The sequence below is a fragment of the Micromys minutus genome (genome assembly GCF_963924665.1).
Source record: "Micromys minutus genome assembly, chromosome: 17".
In the NCBI taxonomy this organism is placed as follows: domain Eukaryota; kingdom Metazoa; phylum Chordata; class Mammalia; order Rodentia; family Muridae; genus Micromys; species Micromys minutus.
In genome coordinates, this window is record NC_137952.1 from 26970337 (window position 1) to 26996168 (window position 25832).

The 25832-nt window shown below is 45.6% G+C and overlaps 2 protein-coding genes across 7 annotated transcripts in view; one reads left to right on the top strand and one right to left on the bottom strand.

The window, feature by feature from the left end:
• Positions 1-16882, bottom strand: part of DNAJC17 (DnaJ heat shock protein family (Hsp40) member C17) — a 32144-nt gene extending 15262 nt beyond the window's left edge. For all 4 annotated transcript variants that reach the window (XM_080931304.1, XM_080931302.1, XM_080931305.1 and 1 more), the window contains exon 1: positions 16779-16882. In XM_080931304.1, coding sequence (XP_080787430.1) covers positions 16779-16856 — 78 coding nt within the window. In that variant the 5' untranslated portion in view covers positions 16857-16882. The remainder of the gene's footprint in view (positions 1-16778) is intronic.
• Positions 16883-17068: 186 nt separating this feature from the next.
• Positions 17069-25511, top strand: ZFYVE19 (zinc finger FYVE-type containing 19). 3 transcript variants are annotated; one of them, XM_080930998.1, is made up of 11 exons: positions 17069-17274; positions 18604-18725; positions 18888-18938; positions 19259-19377; positions 19479-19624; positions 19986-20094; positions 22641-22850; positions 23238-23311; positions 23961-24059; positions 24185-24282; positions 25390-25511. In XM_080930998.1, the coding sequence occupies exons 1-11, from the start codon at positions 17221-17223 to the stop codon at positions 25394-25396; spliced, it is 1089 nt and encodes a 362-aa protein (XP_080787124.1). In that variant the 5' UTR covers positions 17069-17220; the 3' UTR covers positions 25397-25511. The 3 variants fall into 3 exon arrangements, with proteins under 3 accessions (XP_080787124.1, XP_080787122.1, XP_080787123.1); XM_080930996.1 differs by lacking the exon at positions 25390-25511 and adding an exon at positions 24365-24780; XM_080930997.1 differs by lacking the exon at positions 25390-25511 and adding an exon at positions 24365-24780 and having other exon boundaries at positions 22644-22850.
• The last annotated feature ends 321 nt before the right edge of the window (positions 25512-25832 follow it).

Below are 25832 nucleotides of genomic sequence, written 5' to 3' on the forward strand. Positions count from 1 at the left end.
GGCCTCTGCAGTCATTTGGTACACATGCAAATATTCAGACATACACTTAAAATAAATAAGTAAATATTTTAAAGAGAAAAAAGATATTTAATTTGGGTCATAGAACTGGGCCCTCAGACCTAAGCAAGGCTCTTCTTTTTTAAAACAGAGTTGCATATATACCATATCTGCTTAGAGCTTGCTTGTCCCTCCCAAGTGCTATTAGCAGCATGCACCACCAGGGCAAGTCTGGTTTGTTTCTTTGTTTGCTTCTCTACTTTCCCTTTTTTCTTTTTAAAAGCTTTTTAAAAAGGATTTGTTTTTAGGGGCTGAAGAGCTGGCTCCGTGGTGAAGAGCACTTGCTGCTCTTGCAGAGGACCTGGGCTCAGTTCTCAGCAGTTTACAAATATCTGTAACTGTGGGTCCAGAGTTACCATATTCCGGTCTCCACAGGCACCAGGAATACAACTGGTGCACAGACAAATACACAGGCAAAACATACAGAAATAAAAATAAATAAATCTTCTTTAAAAAACAGAAAAAAGATTCATTTTTATTTTTTAAATTTTATTTACTTATGTATTTGTTTGTTTCCTTTGTTTTTTGTTTTTGTTTTTGTTTTTTTTTTTTTGAGACAGGAGTTTTCTGTGTAACCCTGGCTGTCTGGAATTCATTCTATAGACCAGTCTGGCCTCAAACTCAGAGATCCACTTCCCTCTGCCTCCCAGGTGCTAAGATTGAAGGCATGAGCCATCACTGCCAGTCTAAAATAAAATTTTAAACTTTTAAACATTGAAAAAAAAATTCAACAATTAAGAATCAACATGGCCCACTCAGAGTGGGGCACACATAGACCTTAAATCATAATAACTCAAGAACTAAGAAGATAGGCAATTTTTGGTATTTAAAAATCATTGTTTAATCTATACACATCAAGAAAACTTTGACTATTTCCAGGTTACATCTTGTTTTACATGTACTTTAAGCTCATTGTAACTAGTAAGATTTCAATGCATCCTATCAAACCTTTAAAAAAATCAAGTATGGACAAAAATATATTCATATAGTTTTATGCCAAAATGCTTTTAAAAATCTGTACATGTATCTCTCTTTTTTAAAATAAAGTTGTAAGGAAAAAAAAAAACTTAAAAAAAAAAAAAAGAATCAACATGGACGGGCTGGAGAGATGGCTCAGCGGCTAAGAGCACTGAGTGCTCTTCTAGAGGTCCTGAGTTCAAATCCCAGCAACCACAAGGTGGCTCACAACCATCTGTAATTAAAATATAAAGCCCTCTTCTGGTGTGTCTGGAGACAGCTACAGAGTACTCATATACATGAAATAAACAAACTAACACATCTTTTAAAAAAGAAATTAACATGGACAAAACCAATCCTCATGTGGTAGGTGTTGTTACCCTCCTGTGACACATGCGGAAACGGGTATAAAGAGGAGTTAATGTAATTATCATATACAACAAAGCCTATTCCAGCTGGAGAGGTAACTTAGTGGAAGAACACCTACCCAGCACCGCACACACACAATCTACTCCAGTCAAATACTGCGGAAATACACCCAGCCTGGTCACACCTTTCACCCCGGCAGATAAAAATATAGAAATATTCACCGAAAAGGATTACAGTTGATATTTACTGTCAACACGAGTTTAAGTAATAAAAGAAAATACTTATATATGGCATTTATTTTCAAATTTAGACTCTTCCTTATACTAACAGCAAGACTTTAGACAAGTCACTGAATCTCACTTGGACTCAGGCTCCTAAGCACCTACCCCCTTAAGGCTACCGTAAGGGTTAAAGGAACCAGCAAGACACTCCACAAGTTCCTAAACCTAAAACTGCTGTGCTGGCACATCCCTGTGATCCTAGCATCTGAGAGGTTGAAGCAGAGGGATCAAAAGTTTACCCTACACCTAGAGCAACTTCAAGGCCAGCCTGAACCAAATGAGACCTTCTCAATAACAAGCTACTAGCTGGGTGTGGTAGCACACACCTTTGATCCCAGCATACAGAAGGAAGAGGCCGGTGGGATGGTGTTGAAGACCCAAACAAACAAGTTCCCAAACCTCCTCCTCACCCCTTCCTGGACAGGAGTCAGAAAGACAGGACAGCAGCCTAGGAGCCTGACAAACTGCAGGGAGTCCAGGAACGGACAGACCCAGGTGAACCCAACCTGAATGGTCTGGATGGACAGGAATGGTTTCAACGCTGATGGAGGTAGTCCTAAAGTTCGGCTGGCCCCAAGAGCTCTAAAATACTCTCACTGAAAAAGCAGAGGGCTTAGGTAGACAGCCTGAGATCTGCCGGGTGACCACAAACTGACACCCAGAATGCTGGACAAGTAAGTCTGTCTGGATTAACTAGTTAGTACTATATTTGGCTGCTAAGCCTGCCTTGGGCAGAGCCCATCCCGAGACTGAGGCTGGCAGGCTAGTTTTGATTTTGAACCAGTTGGCCTGGTCTTTGGTGCTTTCTTACAAATTGGATCCCAGTTCTGTCCAGACCTCTGAGCTGGCAGCTGAAGAATTTCTCAGCAGGTAAACAACCCTCCAAAAGCCATCTGGCCTCAGTTCTCAAAGCTGCTTATTCAAGCTGGGCCTGGTAACCTTTATTCAGAGGCTGAGGCAGGAGTGTTAAATATTCAAGGCCTGGTTGGACCTGGTGGCTCACGCCTCTAATCCCAGCACTCAGAAGGCAGATCTCTGTGAGTTCCAAGACAGTCAAAGCTACACAGTGAAGCCCTGTCTCAAAAAGACAAGACAAAACAAAATTCAAAGCCTGAATGGGGTAATTTTGTGAAACCTCTCAAAATAATAAAGATATTAATGACTGCAGATACAACTCAGTGGTAGAACAATTGTCTGCCATGCAAAGAATCATTTACTCTATCTCAAAAACAAAAACAAAACAAGAAGAAAAGTTTAAAGTCCTCTGGGGCTTTTGGTCACCTGAGATCCTTGCCATTCTGGAGCTGTGTGCGGAGACAGACAGCCTGATTCTCTGATCCCTGGACTCACAGGGTGGGAGGGTAGAAACCAAGTCTTGGTAATTGTCCTCTGAAACACACACACACTCTCTCTCTCTCTGTTTTCTTTTTTTTTTTTTTTTAGACAGGGCTTCTGTATATATTGGCTGTCCTGGAACTTGCTGTCTCCCAAGTGCTTCATAGTTTTAAAAGTGTAACAAAGACTAAGGATATAGCTCAATTGGTTGGGTTCAATTCTGAGCACTCTCCAAAATGGAAAGGAGTTCATCAAAACAGTATTTTTCCCAAGCTCTGTACGGCTGGGAAGGAGAGGAACTTTCAGGAAGGAGACATTCTATAAGACGGAGGATAAAGGCTCAGGCAGCAGCACAGCAGCTACAGAGCTGCCAGAGACCGGCCCTCCATCTTCACCTACAGGTTTCCTCCTGGTCTCCCCAGCTCTAGTAAACACCACATTCCGGAGACTTCACAGAAGAAGCTGGGTAACAGTTCAGGGGCATTCTACCCTCCCACCCTGTGAGTCCAGGGATCAGAGAATCAGGCTGTCTGTCTCCGCACACAGCTCCAGAATGGCAAGGATCTCAGGTGGCCAAAAGCTCCAGAGGACTTTAAACTTTTCTTCTTGCTTTGCTTTTGAGATGCAGACTTACTATGTGGCCCCTGTCTGGGCAGGAACTTGCTATGTGGACCAAGCTACACTAGAATTCAGGGAGATCCACCTGCTTCGACTTCCCAAGTGCCTAGGATTAAGGGAATGAACCATCATGCCCAGTGAACTTTGATCTGCAGAAGGTTTTGGGATTTTTGGAACAGTCTAATGAATCTCATCAAATTCAACTACATAGCTAAAAACTGACCTTGAATTTCTAATCTCCTGCTTCCTTCTTCTGAATGCTTTAAAAAATATATCATTTACTTATTTATTGGGGTGTGTGTGTGTGTGTGTGTGTGTGTGTGTGTGTGTGTAGGTACCTGTAGAGACCAGAAGAAGGCATCAGATCCTCTGGAGCAGGAGTGAGGTGGTGATATGAACCAAGTTTCTTATTTATTTATTTATTTGTTTGTTTGTTTGTTTGTTTCATGTATGTGAGTACACTGTAGCTGTCTTCAGACACACCAGAAGAGGCATCAGATCCCATTACATGTGGTTGCTGGGAATTGAGCACAGGATCTGTGAAAGAGTAGTCAGTGCTCTCAGAACCAAGTTTCTTAGGTCTTCTGTTAGAAAACTGGGCCCCCCTTGAAGAGCAGAAAGTGCTTTTAACTACTGGGCCATCTCTCTAGCCCTGCAGGAAGGGGCCCATACTAAGTTTTTTATTGGTGGTGGTGGTAGTTCATTTGGTTTAGAGACAGGGTGTCATCAGGACCCGGAACTGTGAAACAAGTAGCATCTACAATAAAAACCTGTTGCAAGAAAGGGGCAAACATTCATTTGCTTTCAATCAAAACAATTAGAAAGCCTCAACCAAGTCAGTGAGTTCAGACCCACAGGAGGGCAGGAGGTGAGTGCTCTCCTGACCCTCTTTTCCCCCAGTCCTCACCACTATTTCCTAACTTCCCTTTCTACCTATTAACACCTTCTCTAACAAAAACCAGGCCTGAGCCAGGACCTGCCTTTAATTCCAACACTCAAGAGGCACAGATAGGTGGATCTCTGCGAGTGTGAGGCTAGCCTGGCCTAACAAAGTGAGTTCCAGGATAGCCTGGGATACACAGTGGCTATGTAGTCTATTTCAAAAAACAAAACAAAAGTCTAGAAAAGACAACGTATGGAGACAGACTGACAGAACAGCCATAGTGGGAACCAAATGTTAACTTCTCACAGCCCACACCACAGGGGTAGGGGTGGGGTAGAAGGAATAAGGCAGAAACTGCACTCAGCCCCTCCCGGAGCTCCATAACTGGTTCCACAAATTGCAGCAGCCCAGCCCAGTAGAGGTGGCCACAGTGGAGCTCCTGCCACTCAGGTGATTTGCCCCAGGCACCCAACAGGGCCTCTGACAATCTTCCTGTCTCCAGTTTCACCTCTTGAGGTGAAAGATCTCCTGACTCACCCAGAAAAGCAAGGGCTGAGGGATCCAATAAATAGAAATAGCCATCATTAACTTAAAAGAAAGGTGCCCTGCAAAGAACAGGTCATTATTTTTTAAAGGCGGCTGTCCTTTCTTGCAGTAAAACTTGGAGCCAGGTAAGTAAAAGGTACAAGTAATTAGACCCCATTCTCAAGAGCCAGGCCAGTTGGTAGCACCCAGACAAGGACACACAGGGAGGCAGTGGCTTCAGGGACAGAATGAACAAACTATCTAGGTGAATCAGCTCGAACGCCATTGGCAGCCCCAGTTCAGAACAGTCTGTGACCACAGCCTGGACACTCATCTCTCCCAAGCCTAGAGAGGTAGACATCTCATTCCCTTTCTAGCAGGAACACCAGGAGTTATGTGACTGTCTTATGTCAGGCGGAAAGAAAGGCAACACAGGACTCTGGGCACACAGATTTAAGAATCCCCTCTGTAAGGGTTCAAGGCCAACCTGAGTAATATGAGACTCTGTCTCAAAAAAATCAAACAAGGACTGGAAAGATGGTTCAGCAGTTAAAAGCACTAACTGATCTTCAGAGGACCCAAGTTTAAATCTCAGCACCCACAGTCAGTGTAGGAGTCTCTAATTCCAGTTCCAGGGAAGATGACTGCTTTTCCTGTCTCTGTGGGCACCAGGCATGCACACGGTACATAGAAAACATGCAGGCACGTTTGGTTTCGTTGGTTTGTTTGTTTGAGACAGGTCTCCCTATGTAGTCTAGCTAGCTTGGAACTCACTGTGTAGACAGGCTGTCTTCAAACTCACAGCAAACTCCATTTGCCTCTGCCTCTGGAGTGCTAGGACTAAAGGTATGTGCCCCCATACTTGGCAAAAGTAACATGTTGAAACAAAAGGATCTAAGGTTCAAGGCCAGCCTTGGCTCATATGGAAGCCACCAAGGGTTGAGTGAGACCTGGTCTAAGCAAACAGCAAAAGAACAACAATAAAGGAAACTAATGAGCAACAATCCCCTCTGCCTGAAGACTGGTCACTATCATTCCTTTCCTCCACAGAAACAATACTGAAGCCCTCAACTGTCTGGGCACTCAGAGACTGTGGGCCACTTCCTCTGGACAAAAGCAGAAAAGCAGCCATCCTACACCAGACTCCTCAGCTCAATGTCCCCAAATGTAGGCCTCCTGGTGGGCTTGAGGTGATTTGGGGGATGCCTGAACCTCACACCAAGATCTCTTATGGTAGCCATAGCCATGGTGTGATCTCAGGACAGGAACCTATTCCTTCAGGAACAACTAAAGCATGTGTTCAGCCTGGTCTCTGTGACACTCAGCCCATCTTTGGTCTTCCCCCTTCACTCTCACTTTTAGTCTCCTCCCTTCCTTTAGTCCTCCCAACACTCCTTCCTGGTCCTCAACTTCCAGTAAGCTCCCCCCACCCCCGCCCCCCGGAATAAGTCCCCTAAGCTCCCTTCTCACCCTCAGATGCTACCTTTCCCTCTGGCCAGAAGGTATCTAGCAGTTCCCAAGCTCAGTTCTCACCTGCTGGGCTCACCCAAGTCACATGGCTTTACTCACACGGAGACAAGTCTCCGTCACTATGCAGAGGTGGGGGAGGGGTCCTGTAGGGAGCACAGACCACCTCTGGTTGCCCTAATTGCTCCTGGGTGTGGAGAGTAGAGCGTTCAGGTGTGGGCAGGGGCTCTGCATTTATTTGTTACCTTATGCCAGGCAAATCAATTAACCTCTTTGAGACTTGGTTTTTCTCGTCTATAAATTGGAGTTAATAGTCCTTGCCTGCCTCCCAGCCCTGTTTGGAAGATCACATCAAATGAATGAGGCCTGGGAAAGCTTTCTGGTATCACATAAATGTGAGGCACCACTGAGAATGCTAACAGCTTCCAAACACAAGGGATCATGCTTCTTCCTTAGTAACTTCAAAACCCCAGAGCTCCTGCCAGAGTTGAGTTTAACAGAGGCCCACAGGACTTGGGCTGCATACTACCACCACCTACCATGCCTGGACCTCAATGACAAGAACCAGGGTCTTCCAGTGAAATGTTCTCCGTGCCTAGCCTAGAAGGGTTCTCTTTGGAGGCATGCAGATAACACCCCAAATCCACAAAGAATCCAATTTAGGTCAAACCCCACCACAATTCCCAGATTCATCTCCTGTCGGACCTTCAACAAACACTAGGCCCTGTTCCTTGCATTGTAAGACACAGCTGCCCCCTTCGTCTTACCTATCTCCTTCAGCTCTTTGGCATCTGGCCTCAAAACTGATGGGTTTTGTTTGTTTTTTAAAGATCTATCTGTTTAGCCAGATGGTGGTGGTACATGCATTTAATCCTAGCACTCTCGAGGCAGAGGCAGGCAGATCTGGGTTCAAGGCCAGCCTTGTCTACAGAGTGAGTTCCAGGACAGCCAGGTCTACACAGAGAAACCCTGTCTCAAAAAACAAAACCAAATATATATACTTTGTCTATATGTATGTTTATACATCAGAAAAGGATATCAGATCCCATTATAAACAAGTATAAATTGTATATGGTTGCTAGGAATTGAACTCAGGACCTTTGGGAAAACAGCCAGTGCTCCTAATGGCTGGGCCATCTCTCGAATCCTTGATGATTTTAAACATTTTTTTTAATAAAGAAACAATGTTGACGTGGGCATGGTGATTTATACCTTTGATCTCAGCACAAGGGAGGCAGAGATGGGAGGATATCTCTGAGTCCCAGGTCAGCCTGAACTACATAGCAAGTTCCAGAGCTACATAGTGAGATAAGTTTCGAAAAACAAACAAACAAAAAAACAACAAGAAAAATGAAATAATGTTGATGTACCACATGCTATAGTATCAAAAATGTGTGGCTTAAATAAATTGATCAGTAACCTTATAAAGAAATGGCTCAGCAGTTCAGCACACTCTCAGCTTTCGAAGATGGCTGGAGTTCTGTTCCCAGCTCCTACATGGAGGCTTACAGCTGTCCATAACTTCAGTTTCAGGGAATCCAATGTTCTCTTCTGGTCTCTATGAACACTAGGTATGTATGACACACATACACACATACAGGCACACACACTCACACACACAGGCACACACACACACAAATAAACAAAGATATACATTCAGACAAAATAAAAATAAATCTTAAAAAAAAAAACCCTACTAACAAATACGGTTGGTTGGTGAAGCATGGAATCACACACCAGTGATCCCCCGCACGAGTGGACAGAACCAGTAAGGTTGAAGCAGATTCAAAACCCCAGTAAATCTCATAACTGAGAACAGTAGGCACTGGAATCAGCTCCTGCCCAGACTACCTGCCCTGGAACGTGAGACCATGACACCTCACTAAGAGGACTATGACAACCTAGAGTTCTCCATGCTATCGAGGTATCTAGATAGGCCTTAAGTGTTTAGCCAATGAGCTTCTCTTCCTGGGCATCCCTTCCTGCAAAAGATATTTATTTAATCTCTGGTTCACCCTGAGTAAGATGTATGCATTCTCATCCACCATGAATAAAACAGTTTGGACAAGCAAGAACTGTCTCCTTCATCAAGGATCGCCTGGAGCCTTCATCCCAAACAGCCATGCCTACATCTCTCGTAGAAGGCCTTACTTCCAGCCCCTCTGCACTTCTGGCACTCACTCAGGGCCAAGCCAGATTAAAGTTAGAGAATCACAGCATCTGTCCCAGCCACCACTGTTTCTCACCCAGGAAAACACAGGTTGGAACCCCTATCTTACACTGCAGTTTTGCCTTCCCTGAGTACCTTGCTGGAAGCCCAGCAGCCCAGCAGTGAGGCGGAAATGCAGACCAACAGTGCATACCCCTCAAAAGGCTTCAAATGAAAGGCTGGGTTGCTAAAAACAGAGACCCTGAGTTCAATTCCCAGCAACCACATGGTGTCTTATAACCATCTATAATGTGATCTGATGTCCTCTTCTGGAATGTAGGTATATATGCAGATAGAGCACACATACATACATACATACATCAAGAAAAAAAAAAAAAAAAAAAAAAAGAAGAAGAAGAAAAGCACACAGAAAGACTATGAAACCGAGTCCTAGTCTGAGCCTGACATTCAGTCAGTTGACAGTCTTGACTTGTTTTAGAATCTCTGTAGACCAATGACTAGCAAATAATCCTGAGGATTCCCTCTGGTTGTTTGTTGGTTGGCTGATTATTTCTCCCATTTATGGGTGTTTTTGTGTGTACCTGGTGCACGTGTAAGAGATCCCCTGGAACTGGAATTACAGATGGTTGAAGCTACACCATCCGTGTGGGGAACCAAACCTAGGTCCACAAGAACAGCAAATGGTCTTCACCACTTCACTCTAGCTTCCAACTATGCTGGTAATCTTTTGTTCCCTAAACTTTTGGACAAAATACCTTTTCAGGGAAGCCTTCCCTGATCCAGGCAATCATGATTTCTCCTCCTCCTCCTCAGATTTGTTTGTTTTATGTAAACACACACTGTCACTGTCATCAGGCCCACCAGATTTCATTGCAGATGGTGTGAGCCACCATGTAGTTGCTGGGAATTGAACTCAGGACCTCTGGAAGAGCAGTCAGTGCTCTTAACTGCTGAGCCATCTCTCCAGTCCCATGTTTTTCTTCTTATTCCTAAAATACTTCCCCTGTATAGTTCTACTGAGCCTCCTTTCTCCCCAGTTGATGAGTTACAACACTGTCTGAGCTGACAAATCCCATGTGACTTTTTTTCAGGGCTCACTTCCCACCATGACTGCCTGGGATGTTGTCTATGGTGATAAACTCCATCAATTTGATTTGCATGCAATCCTGATCTCTGTCTCCCTTCTACACTGACCTCTGCTTCCATGGAGATCCACTGGAGGCCAGAGGACAACCGCAGTACTTGGTTGGCTCTCTCCAATTCCTATCACTAGAACTTTGACTTCTAGGAATCAAACTGGGCCATCAGCCTTGGTAGCAAGCACCTTTACCTGGTGAACTATCTTGTCGACTCTTATTTTGGCTTTTGAGACAGGATCTTAATATGTAGCCCTGGCTGGTCTGGAACTATGGATAGCCTGGAATTATGAACAGGAACCTGGATAGCCCCAAATTTTAGGTAATTTTCCTGCTTGTGCCTCCCAGTTGCTGAGATTACAGATGTATATCTCACAGGTAAATATTTAGCTTTAAAATGTGCAATGAATTAGTCATGATGGTGCTCAATATTTGGGAAGGAGAGTCAGGAAGATCAGTCGTGCCAGACCTCGGTTACATGAAACCCTGTTTCACAAACCCAAACATAGAACTTGCAACGAGGATACAACAGCTAGAACTACCTGGCAGTGTGCTGGGCACTGAGATTAAGGCGCTGGCTGTACTGCTTTGTATGAATCCAGACTCACAACTACGCAACCAGGAGGAAGCCATCGTCACTTCCATGGGGCAGATGGGGAAACCAAAGCACAGAGAAATTAACTGTTCACGGATACCCGTGGGCTAAGTCATGAACTACACTCAGGCAGCCTTGGCTCCGAAGTTCCCCTCTTTAGCCACAACTGCCTGTGAGTACAAAGACTACTGACACATTTATGGTTCACAGCAGTGCAGGCCGCTCGACAGTCATATCTCTCCACCTTCAAACCATGGCAGCTACAATAAGCAGTAATTCTTGACCTTACTGAAGACTGGTTAGAAAAACTCCACCTTATGCATGGTAGGTGTCTGTAGGATCCATCGTTTGATTGGGAAATGTAAGCTTTGGGGCTAGAGATGCTCAGCAGTTAAGATCTTGAAGAGGCCCTGAATTCAATTCCTAGCACCCACATCACGTGGCTCACAACTACCCATAACCTAGCAGCCTCTGGCCTTCACACTTGTAATCTAGCTGCCTCTGGCCTTCATGTACACACAAACAACAAACAGACACACCTTTTTTTTTTTCTTGTAAAAAATAAAACTTTAAAAAAAAGAAAATGTGAGCTTCTGGAAAAATCCCGAAGAAAGGAACAGAGGCTAGAAACAAGACACCAGTGGCCACTCATCAGGGAGAACTTCTATTCACCTCTGTATCAGCACCAGACACAGCTTGACACCCAGTAGGCACTTAATAAAAATGCTTACAGGCTAAGTGACAGCTCAGTGGAAGATGCAAGCTTGCTATAGACAAAGCCCTGGCTTTGTCACACCAAAAGAAACGTGTACAGGAAATGCTTCCATCCTTCTATCTAAACAAGTAAGAAGGAAGGAAAAGAGAGTCTGACTTTATGAAGGTTCAGGGTGTGCCTGCCCTAGGCAAGGTACTGGGGTACCTGGTGTGCTGCTGTCAAATGTCAAGGATCCAAGCAGAGAGAAGGAGACCTTATACCTACTTGGTGGGAATGTCAATCAGTACAGCCTTTCTGTGAGTCACTGTGTAATATGAATCATAGTCTTGTATATACATTAACCTTTGGTCTACTAACTTCACTAAGCCTGAAAACAACACTGTTTGCTCATTCAATCATTCGCCAAGTGTTTACTGAACATTGGTCAAGTGCTAGGCATTGTTCTAGGAGCCAGAAACTGCAGCAAACAAAACAGGAGCCACTGCCAGGATTTTTATCCCCTGGTGGGAGAGGCCAACAGAGAGCAAATGACATTAACATAACATGCAGCTGGGGGCTCACAGCTGGAGCAGGACAATTAATTGAAACACCTCATTAGGGAAAGCAGCTCCCAGTGGTCAATTAGATGGCCAAATGCCCAAAGCAAAGAAAGTTCTAGCATAAGTATTAGGTGTAAAAGTCCCTAAAACAGGTCTGTTAGGTAAGTTGAAAACACAAAACAAAAAAACAAAAACAGGCTGAAGTCCCAGCACTTGAAGGTGTCCTCAACTATCTGTAACTCCAGTTGCAGGGATCTGACACCATCTGACTTCCTTAAGCAGTGCATGCATGTGGTGCACACACATGATGGTAAAACACCCATACATAAGACACATAAATAAATACATATGTTTAAGCACCCTAATTCATTGTTCCCCCCCAAAACAGAAAATAGACAGTAACAGGTTTTGGAGAGATGCCATGGTACAGCTGCTGCAGATGGCAGTACCACAGTTCCTCAGAGACTACACACAGAACCAACTCACGACCCAGCAGCTGTGCTGGGGTTATATCCAAAAGACATTTTTTAATATTTTGGAGGTGCTGGAGATCAAACTTCAGGGCAAGCTTTCTACCACTGAGTTACACATAGAATACAGGCCTCAACCAGATCTGTATAGCCATATCCACAAGAGCCTTATACACAGGCAAAACAACCCAAATATTCAATAGATTGAACACACAGCCATACAATGGAATTCAGCCCTAAAATAAGCCACATATAAAATGACAAATATTATCCGAGGTGCACAGAATCATCATACTCCACCTCCTGGGAGTTCAAGGACAGCCCTGGCTCCACCAGAACCCGATAAAACATCACAACTAAGGCAGCTTCTAGAAGGAAGGGTTTATTTGGGCTACGGCCTCCATCATGGTGGAAGCATGGCAGCAGGCGTGTATGGAGACCGGAAGAGAAGCTGAGAGCTTAGGTTCTAATCACACGCAGGAAGCAGAGCGAATTCGTTAGAAATGATCAAAGCGTTGAGTTTTTGGTGGGTTTTTTGTTTGTGTGTGTGTGTGTGTGTGTGTGTGTGTGTGTGTGTGTGTGTTTGGTTTTTGAAGGCAAGGTTTCTCTGTATAGTCCTGGTTGTCCTGGAACTTGCTCTGTAGACCAGTAGACTGGGCTGGCCTTAAACTCACAGATCCAGGTGCCCCTCTCTCCCAAGTGCTGGGATTAAAGGAACCTGGCTGATGACTAAAGTATTTTAACTCTCAAATCCTGCCTCCAGTGACATATTTCCGCCAAGAGGCCACACCTCTTAAACCTCCCAAACAGTGCCATCAATTGTGGACCGAGTTTTCAAATGCCCGAGACTATGGGGGACGTCTCATTCAAACACCACAATTACTATTTGACAATCATATATTTAATATTTAACATCTTGAGGAATCCTCATATCTTTAAGCTATAGTCACACCACATCCTCAAATATGTATGTGTGCACTGATTTTGGCTTCAAAACCCTAGCTAACAGTAAGAAGTATCTCATCCTAATTTATTTATTTATTTATTTATTTAGAGACATGTAGATCATGTAAACTAAACTGGGCTTGAACTCACACAGATCCACCTGCCTGAGGTTCCTAAATGCTAGAATTAAAGACCTACCCTACAACACCCAGCACAGCTATTTTTTGAGACATGGTCCCACTAACCCTGGAGCTTACTGATTTGGCTAGACTGGCTGGCCAGCAAGCCCCAGGATCCTCCCTGCACCAGGATTACAGGTGTGCACTTAGATTTTACCTATGTGCTGGGGATGAGCTCAGGTCCTCATGCTTATGTGGTAAGCACTTTACCATTCAAGCCTGTGTTTGTATCTGAGTGTGACTATCTGCACAGAGGTATGGGTACCCAAGGAAGCCAGATGTACATACCCCACTTCCATCCCTGGAGCTAGAGGTGATTGTCAGCTACTCAACTTGGGTGACAAGAATGAAATTCAGGTCCTCTTTACCCTTAACCACTGAATCACCTCTCCAGCCACACTTTAACCTAAATTTTAAATTGAGTTGTTCTGAGTTTTTGTTTGTTTCTTGTTGTTGTTGTATGATTTTTCTTGCTTGCTTGTTACAATACTTTCTACATGTAAAAACCATTCTGAGTTCATAAACATTAAACAAATGGTCACAGAGGGCTGAAGAAATGACACAGCAGACAAGAGGGTATATATGGCTTTTCTAGAGGACTGGAACTCAGTTTCCAGCATCCGCATCAGGTAACTCATAACTGTAACTCAGATGTCACTCAATATGTAGTCCACATGCACAATTAAAAACAACAAAACTAAAGCTAAAATAAAATTTTCAAACCTAAAATAATTTTGTTTTTTGAGGCAGGGTTTCTGTGTAGCTCTGGCTGTCCTGGAACTCACTCTGTAGACCAGGCTGGCCTCAAACTCTGAGATACCTCCCGAGTGCTGGGACTAAAGGCATGCCCCACCACCACCCAGTTTAAAATCTAAAAAATTATATATAATCAAAAACATTTAGGGGCTGGAGAGTTGGCTCAGCAGTTAAGAGCACTGGCTGCTCTTCCAGAGGACCAGAGTTCAATTCCCAGCAACTACATGGTGGCTCACAACCATCTATTATAGAATCTGAGTCCCTCTTCTGGTATATATATAAAATTTAAAACCAACAACAACAACAAAACATTTAAATAGGGGCTGGAGAGATGGCTCCACAGTTGGGAGCACTGACTATTCTTCCAGAAGACCCAGGTTCAGTTCTCAGCACCCACATGGTGGCTGGGACCATGCCACCATCCTTGGCTTATTTAAAATTTTAAAAGTTAATTTTTCATTTAATGCACATTGGTCTTTTGCCTGCATGTATGTCTGTCTGTCTGTGTAAAAAGTGTTTGGTTCCTTGGAACTGGATTTGCAGAGGATTGTAGCTGTCATATGCGTGCTGGGATTTGAACCCAGGTCCTCCAAAGAGCAACAAGAGCTGAACCATGTCTCTAGCCCCCCTAATCCCTCACTTTAGAAAAAGTACATTTACTTATGTAAGGATGTGTGCATGAGCACACATGTGCACGTAAGAAGACAACTTTCAGAAATCAGTTCTTCCATCATGGGAGTTCTGGCCATTAGATTTGGCAGAAAGTCTTTTTTTCCCCTCTGATCCCTAATTCTTTATATTACATTTGGGTAAAACCAGGCCCAGAAAGCAACACTGACTGTTCTAGGTTTCCTGATTCTCAAGTCAAGCCATTATAGTGGTCTCTCTAGTGTTTTCTTCATTCCTTCAAAAGATATTTATTAAGAGCCCACAATGTACCAGTCACCAGGACTACTACTGAAGTGAATGGACCAACCAGATCTGCTTCTCTTATATTTTCTCTAATGGCTGAGCCCCCAGTTCTGCTTCTCAAGAGGAAGAAGCACAGAAAGGATTAAGGCACTGGACAAAAATAACAACAGAACTAACTGCAGACTAACATAAAGTGCTGGAAAGGAGGGGAGCCAGCTGCTGTCAAAGAGAGTAACAGGCAAAAAGATTGGGTTGTAGCTCAATAGAACACATGCCTAGCAAAGCCCTAAGTTCATACCCAGCATGGGGGTTGAGGGGACCAACTAAGCTGAGTTGGGTTCTTTTTTAAATATATGTCTGTGTATTTGGGTTCTGTGTGCACATAAGTGCAGATGTCTGCAGAAGCTATCAACTGCAGGTGCCCCAAACTCAGATCCTCTGAAAGAGTATTGTATGCCTTCTTAACCACAAAGCCATCTATCTCTCCGCCCCACCCCCTGTTGTCTATGTTTTTAAAATAGGGTCTCTGTGCCTGCTAGTTTTTTTTTTGTAAACCTGACACACACACTCACACACAATAGGAGGAGAAAGAGGAGGAGGAGGTGTTGGTGATGTGGGTTTGGAGAGATGGTCCACTCTGTAAAGTGCCTGTCCTGTAAGCTCTGAATTTGGATCCCAAGCATTCAGGTGAAAAGCCTGAATTCCAAAAGAAGGGCATGGGGCAAACACCTTTAATCCTAACATTTGGGAGGCAGAGGCATATCTCTGTGAGGTGGAGAAACTACCCTGATCTACATCAAAACTTCCAAGACAGACAGGGCAACATCAACCTTAATTTAAAAAAAAAAAAAAAAAAAAAAAAAAAAAAGTGGGTGGAAGAGGCTTTTGGTGCTTAAAGGGTATTTCTACATCCACTTTAACTTCAGCCAAATCTTCAGTAAGCTTTTTGAGCAGGATGACCATAACTTTACTAAAGAATAGAGTCGCCCTGATTTTCTGCCACAGAGCACTCTGACATTCAACCCTTGGATGCTGCAGTCCAGAAGTACAAAGAGCATCAATAAGATCTTTTTCTTTGTTTTTTTTTTTTCTTTTCTTTTTCCCTCCTTCAGAGAGTTGACCTTAAACTCCACCAGAAGCTGAAGCTGACCTTAGTTCCTGATTCTCCTCCCTCCAGCTCCCAAGTGCATTACAGGTTTGTACCACAATGCCCAGCCTGGTGGGCATTAATTTTTATCCAATGAACTTCCCTGCATGTACTGTTACAATTGCCATCACAATCTGAGAGTAAATAACAGAAACCTTAAGTACATCTTGATCTGTCTCACCCAGGCACACTGACCAGCACCACCTGCTTTAACCTTCTGTTTAACCCGCTAAGCAGCACGCACTGAGAACGCTGAAACATCTGATACTTTTAAAAGCGGAAAAGAAAACCGAGGTTCTAGGACTCAACTTCAAATCCAGAAAAAGAGGGGCTGAGGAGGAAGTCAAGAGCCTAGAGACTGTTTCTTCTTAGGCTCCACCTGAAGTTAAAACAGACAGAAACAAAACACCTCCAGACACACAGGTAAAACGTTCAGTGACCAACGATGCTGCGCAGGCGCAAAAAACAGGCCTGGTTCTCCGGTTCAACCGGCCTCCACACATTGTGGACAGCTGGGACAGCAGAGTCACACAGTTCAGAGTCCTCAATGCCTCCCTCCCTAACGAGGTCCTCAAGCCTTTCAGGAAATGCCCGGAGGCCCCCTTTTTAGTCATTGGCCGTCCCTCACTCCCGGTCCAGGATAGGGCGGAGCATAGAAAGCCGGAGCCGGGCGCGAGCCAGGCACGAGGACGGAAGAGCTACTTTGCCTATCAGGTTCTCACCTCCTTGTCTGCCGCCTTCTCCTCAATGCCAAGCAGCGCGTACAGATCCATTTGTAAGAGCTCTTTGGTCACCGCCATGGTTCTAGCCTATAGTTGAATTGATACTACAATTCCCAGGAGTCTGAGCGTGCGGGGGAGGGGGGGTTACTAGCGCCGAGCCAGCCCAACAAGCGCGCTAAGCCTCCTGGGATGGCCTATCCCGATTCAGGTCTGACTGGCTGTGGAGGAGCGCGCAGTGAAGAATGAACTACGACTCCCAGCATGCTCCACTCCGCTGCCGCCGGCGCCTTGCTGAGCGGAGAGTCAGAATTCCCCGCGCTGGGCCGCCCCTGGAAAGCGCTGGTGGGCGTGTGGACCTGGGCTGCACAGCCTGAGGGTCTGGGATGCCTGCACTGCGCTGATGAGAGGCTAACCTACGGACTCTGCAGCGCCAGGAACTGCTATGGAGAGCAGGTGCTACGGCTGTGCCGTCAAGTTCACCCTCTTCAAGAAGGAGGCGAGTGTTCTCCCAGACAGCTGAAGGGCCAAGGGAGGACGGGGCGAAGGGAAGGGACTTGCAGGCTTCTTTCCAGTTGCGCGGTTTTGATGAAGTAACCCAGTTAACATTTCTGTAAAGAGGGGCGGATGCCCACCCGTTTTCGGGGTTAAGATGATGTCTAATGAGGTCCAGTGAGGTGGCTCAGTGAATAAAAGCACTTCCCTGATGACCTCAGTTCGAACCCCAGGACCCACATGGTGGAAGGACAGAACTCCTAAAAGTTATTCTCTGATCTCCACACACATGCCATGATCTGCACGTCTGCACGCATACACTCTCACAAAGAAGTAATGTAAAATTTTAAAGTGGCTTCGGTGAGATGCTGGAGCTGAAAGTACTCTAGAAATTGTAAAGTGTACTACTGTCAGTTTTCAAAAAAACACTTTTTTTTTTTAAATCTCCAAGTGGAATCTGCCACCCACATTCTACCCACCCCGCTTCTCTTCATCTCTGTCTCTAATACCCTATGACTACATCATACCACAACTGTTGCTCTATGTTCTGAAATCTGCCTTATCCACAGTTTGCCTTTTCCCAGGTTAGATTACCATACTTTCTCTTCTTCCCAGGGTGAAATGAAAAGGCCTTCTCAACACAGACTTGCCAGGTTCTCCTTGTAAGCTGCAAGGGAGTAAATGGGATGGATTCATGGTGTGCAGGACTGGAGTGCTTAAATAGCAATTTTGGAGTCAGGGTTTAAATTTCAGCTGCCCTGTCTTATTCAAAGAATACTTGAACAGTCATATAATTTCTCTGGCCCCCGTTAAGATAGAGATAATACTGATGGGCATTAGAACCAAATATGATAACATATGTAAATTATGATGGTTATATTAGGTGATGAATGTTAAGGTCCAAGCTTAGTGCCTGGCACACACTCTAAGTACTTAATAATTGAAGCTATTGTTACAACCCTATCCTGAGGCAAACCTCCCACCATCTGTGCCAGAGCAGAGAAAGCACGGATCTGCACTCAACTCTGATTCTTTTTGTTGACAAGCCAGTGGACCTGACACACAGGGCTTTGTTTGTCTTTGCAGTACACACCAATGTAAGAAATTGAAAATGGTAGAAAGCATGTGAATTTTGCCTAAAGTTTTATCTAATTTGAACAAGACTCTGGAAACTAAGGAATTGCTAAATCCATCTCTGCCAGGACCCTAGGGATCCCATTTTTCTTCCTTCAATATCCGGTCACAGCTTCAATTACTTCTTTCTGTGAGTGCTTAGAGAGTCTTGAAGAGCCAGTGGGGCTGGCTGAGGTATGAATTCTCCTGCTTCCTATAGTATGGCTGTAAGAACTGTGGCCGAGCCTTCTGTAATGGCTGTCTTAGCTTCAGCGCTCTGGTACCCCGGGCTGGCAACACACAACAGAAAGTCTGCAAGCAGTGCCACACAGTCTTGACCAGGTGAGAGATGGGCAAGGGTTCAGACAATAAACATCTGGTCAGGCCTTGTAGCCTTGTGCTCCCTGGCCAGAGGTCTGCCTGGGAAGTATTTGGGGTAGAAATTACCAATGGGTAGGAGGGCAAGACTTCTGACACCAATGTCTTCCGGTGTCCTCTTTCTAGAGGGTCTTCTGACACTGCCTCCAAGTGGTCACCACCCCAGAACTATAAGAAGTAAGTACTGAGTAGAAGACAAGGGGGCTGGGAAAAGACAAGGATACCATGTCTCTCCTTCCAGTCTCCAGATCAAATGGGCGCAGGACAGAGAGAATGCCCACCTCCAGAGGCTCCTGGCTTCTCTCTTGGATCCTGAAAGCTTCTCATTAACCAGTTATCAGCAAAGGCATTTGGGAACCCGTTCCCTGCTGGTCATCTGGGCTGGGCTGTGGAATTAAATAAATAGAAGCTGCAGAAAATAGCGGCCCAGGCTGGTGTGAATGGGCACTTTCAGTTTTCTCTTTAACCTTAAGAGTCTCTACCTCATATTCACCCAGACGTGTGGCAGCCTTGGAAGCCAAGAATAAGCCCATCACTTCCCAGAGCCAAGGCCTGAGCCACAAAGACCAAGCCATCGCTGAGCGTCTAGCACGGCTTCGTCAGGAAAACAAGCCCAGTGAGTGGGACTGGGCCAGGGGACCTAAGAGGCACCTACCTACTAGGACTAAGGACTGAGCTTCCTCTGGCCCTTACAAATCCTCTCCCTTCCAACTGCAGAGTCAATACCCTCACAAGCAGAGATAGAAGCACGGCTAGCCGCGTTGAAGGATGAAGTCCAGGGCCCCATTCCTTCCACACAGGAGATGGAGGATCGGCTTGCAGCATTGCAGGGCAGAGTCCTGCCTCCTCACACCATGAGACCAGTGAGTGTGATGGTTTAGGAGAAATTGATTTCCTAGGGCAAGCACCCCTCACAAGCCCAGATACATGTATGATCGTGTGCTTTGCAGGGACTGGTAAAGCCTCCCACCCCTACCTCCTGAGCCTTAAGCCTGCTCCTAAGCCAAAGAACAAGGGCCAAGCAGCAGGACTGAGTGCATCAGCAAAGAGTGGATACTCAGTCCTGTTGGGAGCTGCCAGACCGACTCACCTATGTGGACTTGAATTCATCCCTTTCCCTGGGCTTTGAAAACTCTTCAGCATCCAACCCTGACTCAGACTTCTGCACTCTTGGTGTGTCCTTCCCCACGCCCCCTCCCCACTGAGCTTCCCTCCTCTGCACAGGCACACCAGGCACCAGATACCAGGACCCAGGCCCAGCAGACACAGGATCTGCTAACACAGTTGACAGCTGAGGTGGCAATTGATGAAAACTGGCAACCAAGAGCCCCAGGTAACTTGTCCCCTTGGTTTTGCTCAAGTCATGTCCTGCCTCTTTTGCCCATCCTTTAGAGAGGTGAATGTAAGTCAGAGAATGGTCATTCCTGAAGAGCTTCTGTTTACTGAGCACTTGCTCCAAAAGGAGCCAGTGTGGGCCTCTTACACTGGCTCTAGAATCATGGTGAGTTCCACTTCCACCACCTACATGAGTTACTTCACCCCTCAGAGTCTTTCTCATCTATAAACTCAAGCTCTGTGTGCTAAAACCTATGTCCTGAGAGAAGTTATGAAGAATAAATGAAACAATACAGTAAGTGCTTGGAGCTGTGCCTGGCTCATAATAAGTACTGAGTGAGTACTCTCTGCAGGGCCTACACTGACAGTGGGGAAAAGGCTTAAGTGAAAAGTTAGGGTTCAGTTGCTTCCTCGGACCAGCCACATTTAACCATTCGCTACCCACATGAGCTGGTGGATTACATCATGAACAGTATAGATCTAGGACGTGCTATGCAGTGTTTTGACATCACAGAAGATTCCTGGACAGTGATAATGAAGTCTTCAGAGCAGTAGCTCCAACTAGGGATGGGTTTTAGCCTTAGGCACCTTCTGATTCGGTTAAAGACATTTTCATTGTCACAGTTCACAGGTACTCCTGGCTTCTGGTCGGTGGAAGATGGGGATGCTACTGGGCACCCTATCATGCAGTTATCAATTCCCCACCCCTAGAAAAAAATATGCCTTTAAATGTGCCAGAAGAACTAAAATTGTTAAACGGCCGCAGAGAGTCTCTGTGGATAACTTTACTCATCTAACTATGGATTACTATCAAATGTCTTCCTGCCCATTATCTAAGATTGCTGTTTCCATTATGACTACTCCCTGTTGGTCCCAGAAAATGCTAATTCTCACCCTGAAAGACTGAGTCTAAGTTCCTCACATTCTAATTCTCAGGCCATAGGATAACCACCCAGTATTAACTCAATATGTGCAGATGTACTTTTGCTTCTGTTTTCTATACTCCTTTTCCTCAGCCCTTTATGCTCCCAACACTAGATGATAGAGAAAGAAACAACAGAGACGAAAGGAAAGAGATCCCTGAATAAAGTCAGGGGTTGGAAAAGAGCAGCATTATAGGTAGACATCCTGTTGTTTAGAGGTGTCAATCCCTTGGGGACACGATTGCTCTTTGCCTTCAGGATATCTGATTTTATCTTCTTGTTGTCTCTCTGAGTATTACTACATAGTAAATGGCAACCCACAACAACCAAAAACCCACCAACAACCTCTCAGGGCTGTAGCATTTATATACCCTTTGAAAAGTCCCCAGAATTCCAAATGTTACATAATTGCAGAAACATTCTGCAGCTGGCAAAATCATACCCCTGCTAGAGCATGAGGTAAATCACAGTCAGCTGCTATGGAAAATTTGAAGCAGCCCCATATTTCCCATCAGTGTTTAAAACAAGAGCATATTATAATATTTCTGCATTTTTCAAAAAAAAGCAAAATTCCAAAATTCTCACTCCCGAGGTTGACATGCCTTTGAAAGACACAACTAAAATTACTAGTTTTCCCAGGCATGATTCTTTTCCCATGCAGTCATAGAATTGTGAGGTAAAATCATGAGTTCCAGGCCATCAAGTGGAGGGATAGGGGCACCAACCCAGCAACAAAACCTTTGACCTACAGTTTGTCATTCCTGCAAAATCATCATCAGAGTGTTCAGAGAGACTTCATCCAGTTACTGGTGAGAACAGATGTAGACTACTTCAGGCAAACAGGGGAGTTCTGCAAGGGAATGGGAGGAAGGATCTGAGGAATTAGAGAAGTCAGGGACATCCCAAGAGAACAAGACCCACAGAGAGAACTGATTGGGATTTGTGGGCTCGCAGAAGCAGGGATTCTGCAGAGGTCTGACCTAGGTCCTCTGCATATATGCTGTGGTTGAGTAGCTTGGCATTCTTGTGGGATCAGGGGTTGTCTCTGACTCTTTTGCTTGCTTGTGGGACCCTTTCCTACTACTAGGTTGCCTTCTCCCATGTGGCTGATGTTCCTGGCAGGACTTTCTCTTTTCTGAGGGGAGGTTGAAGGGGGATTGACATGGGACTGAAAGATTGGGAAGCTGAGGCAGAGAGACTTGGTAGGAGGGGAGGGAGGGAAAACTGAAGTCAGGATGTAATAGATGAGAGGAAAAGTTTAAAAAGAGTTTCAGGCCAGCCTAGACTCTACAGCAAACCCGTCTTTAAAATAAATGAATAGATGTGGAGGTGGCATACACCTTTAATTCTAGCACTTGGGACCAGCATTTGGGAGGCAAAGGCCGGCAGGTCTCACTTTAAAGCCAACCTGGCCTACCAAGTGAGTTACAAGAAGGCCAGGACTACACAGAGAAACCCTACCTTGAAAAAAAAAAAAAACAAAATAAATAAACAAATGAATAAAAGCCTTGTACTGAGCAATGAAAATGTATGGTTAAAACTAGTTGAGAAATGGGTTCAGTGGCTTCCGGGATGAGATCTTAGGATTCTTTTGCTTTCCTAACTGCATTACCCCTTCCAGCAGCCCCTCTCCAGAATAACCTCACCAAGGGAGGTACTAGGAACCAGCACACAAATTCCCAGGGGCAAACCAGCCAATCTCTGGAAGATGAGAAGAACAAGCTGCTGGCTGAGGCAGCAGTTGAGCTACGGGAGGAGAATACCAAGCAGGAACGGATCCTGGCTCTCGCCAAAAGATTGGCTGTATTGCAGGGACAGGACCCCAGCAGAGGTAAAGGCTCTAGCCAGCATCCTTATTCAGGCCCCCTGGCTAAGACCACAAACTGCTTTCCCTGACAGTGCTAAAGCAGATAAAAGGGTCCCTTGACAAAGCGCATGTCATGTGCTATGCAAAGCCGTGACATACGACAGGCAGAGCAGAGAATGAGGACTCTGAGGCAGCGGAACCTTCAGTCCCTTCTGGTGCTGGTGCTTCTCATTCTGACCTCCACTCTCGGGGCTGACAGTCCAGCCTTGCAGGGCTGGGGTAGAGAAGAATGCCGCTCTCAACTTCGAACTTAGTGCCCCCAAGAACCAACAGTTCTAGAAGGCAAGAGGAAAGCCATTTGGTGAAATCTCTCACCTCACTTCTACCTATGTTCCTGCCCTCTCATTCAAGTGACCCTCCAGGACTGTCACCTCCCAGACAGTGATGAGGATGAAGAGACAGTCATCCAGAGAGTCATGCAGCAGGTAGCCCTGTTACCCACCCAGTCACCCTGTTCTTCTGCGTCTGTCTCATCGCTCTGTTACACCAGCTGTCTGGTCTCATGCACTGGCCTCTGCTCCAGGGCCACATGAGCAGTCATTCCTCAGCGTTCCTTCTAGCTGGGATCCTATTCTTCCTGGTGTCTTGAGATAGGAAATATGCAGTCGTAGGCAGGAGGTAGTGTGAAGTGTAGTGAGAATTTTGTACAAATGTGTTTTTCCTTTAGTCCCATGTGTGGGATGTGGGGCTGCTTTGGATGGTCCTCACCAGCTGACCATGAGTCGCCTTGTGCTCTAGCAGAAGTGTGGTTTTCCCAACTGCAGATAGTTTCTGCAATTTTGTGGTTTGTAGAAGCCATGATCAAAGAAGAAAGAAAAGGCAATAAATTAGATCCAGGTCTGTCTGTCTCTCTATCCCTCCTTCCCTCCCTCCCCCTCTTCCCCTGATATCTTTTCTCTCTTATCTAGTATTAAGAAAAGAAATGGAAGGGAGGAGAACCCCCAAGATGGTAACAGATAACAGATTAACTGCAGTGAAGAACTGAGAAGCTAAGGCCACAAAACAGACAAATGGTGGGAGGGGAGCCTGGGCCTAGAGCAGGAAGGAAGTAGTTCTTTTCCTCCCTGTTCACAGCTCACTGAAGAAGCTGCCCTGGATGTGGCAAGTGGCTTTAACATCCCTGAAGAACCAGCTCCCAGATCCCAGGTCCAACCCTGCAAGGCAGAGACTGAGGTGACGAAGGCTCACATGGACTTCCATCCCCACACTTCCCCACAGGCAGCCTGCCACCTGCCTCACTGCTCCATCTCTACTTTCCCCATTCCTCTTTCTTCCTAAGCCTCAGTCTCTGCTTCCAGGCTGAGGAAGAACTACCCTGGTGCTGTATCTGCAATGAGGATGCTACTCTGCGCTGTGCTGGCTGTGATGGAGACCTCTACTGTGCCCGGTGCTTCCGGTAGGTGCTGGTAGTTCTGAGAGGAGAATGTTTTGGCTTGAGGGCTGCCAAGATGTCTGCCATTCGCCCCTTTGTTCTTCAGGGAGGGTCACGACAACTTTGATCTGAAAGAACATCAGACTTCTCCCTACCACCCCCGCCCGCCTTGCCAAGAACACTGAAGATAACCTAATGATCTCCTGAGGTGGCAGTGCCACAGGGCAACCATCAGGCTGGGAAGACACCTGGGCTAAGTGTCAGGTTATCCAGGGGGATAGCAGACCCTGCTCTACTGATGGTAAACATGGCCCTTTGTGAGCTTCACAGTCCCTGGAAGGAAGAAAGATAATGACTCTTAGAGGGGCCAGATGAAGGAATGAATCAGGGCCCTTCTCTAAGATGCTGACCTCAAACAGGCAGATGGGAAAGACCAGACTAATGCTGTGGATGATACCTGAAACCTGGTTCCTGTGCCCAGCCCTGGCCTATAGTGGAGCTAATAAAATGTTGAGTTATTGGTCCCGGATGTTTTTTTTTTTCTGTCTTGGGGATTGAAACCAGGGCCTTGCACGTGCTAGACAGCAATGCTACATCCCTCACTTGAGAACCTTTCAATTGTGTGGTTTTACAGGCACTACTAGGGATTGAATCCACATCCTCAGACACACTTAGTGTGTGCTCTACACCTCCTACATCTAGAACCTCATGGCCCCTGAGCCTGGGGCATGTGAGAGGCGCTTACCACACAGTAGGTTAACAACACAGTAGGTTAGAAGTAGACTCCTATGGAGTAAATGAAAAGCTTGAGCTATTCTGTAAGCTCCCAAGCAAGGGAGTCACATCTAGTGGCCTCATTCCAAGTAAGCATGAATATTCACATTAGGGATTGTGTCTTGTATAGTTCAACTTAGCCAGAAGACCCTTCCATGTTGGATTTCTATCTGTCTAGTACTTAGTAATGAATGTAGAAACAATGCATGCATACCCTGCTTCCTCCTCACTCACAGAAGACCTGGCTTCTGTCCCAACTGTGTACCTCAAAGACCCAATAACCCCTTGGCTCAGATTCTGGCAGTCCCTTCCACTCCTCTGCATATCCTCTGCTTCTTTCCTTCCTGCCCTGCACAGGAGCTAATCCAAGAAGAGAGTACAATCCAAAGAGTCCTGCTACACTGTGTGTGGAGGAAGGATCAACCTCCCTGGATGCTCCCGTGAGATGTTTCCTGTTGCCTCTTCAGTGGAACTTGTCTCTGCCAGTTAGGGCCTTCTTGTTGCTGACACCAGGATACCGTGTGCTTTACCCACATGGCCTCTAGGCCTCATTATTCCAAGCTGTGGTCTCTGTTTTGCATTCCCAACACCTGTTGGCATGGGGATGGGGGATGATGGTGGGTGGATGGTTGTAGATGCATGCTGGGGTAGAGCCAAGTGACTTAGGATGTTGGTCTTCCAAGCTATCACTTCCCGTCTCCCATCCCCAGCATAGATACACACCACACTCCCTTAATCTGGGCTCCCAAACGTTTTATCTTGGCTTCCAAGGAAAACATTAGACAATGCCACAACTGTCT

Coding starts and splice junctions, on each gene's coding strand:
- ZFYVE19 (XM_080930996.1), top strand. CDS start 17,221: ATGGAGAGCAGGTGCTACGGCTGTGCCGTCAAGTTCACCCTCTTCAAG. Junction 18,939..19,258: donor CCACCCCAGAACTATAAGAA/GTAAGTACTGAG, acceptor ATATTCACCCAG/ACGTGTGGCAGCCTTGGAAG. Junction 20,095..22,640: donor CTGGCAACCAAGAGCCCCAG/GTAACTTGTCCC, acceptor TACCCCTTCCAG/CAGCCCCTCTCCAGAATAAC.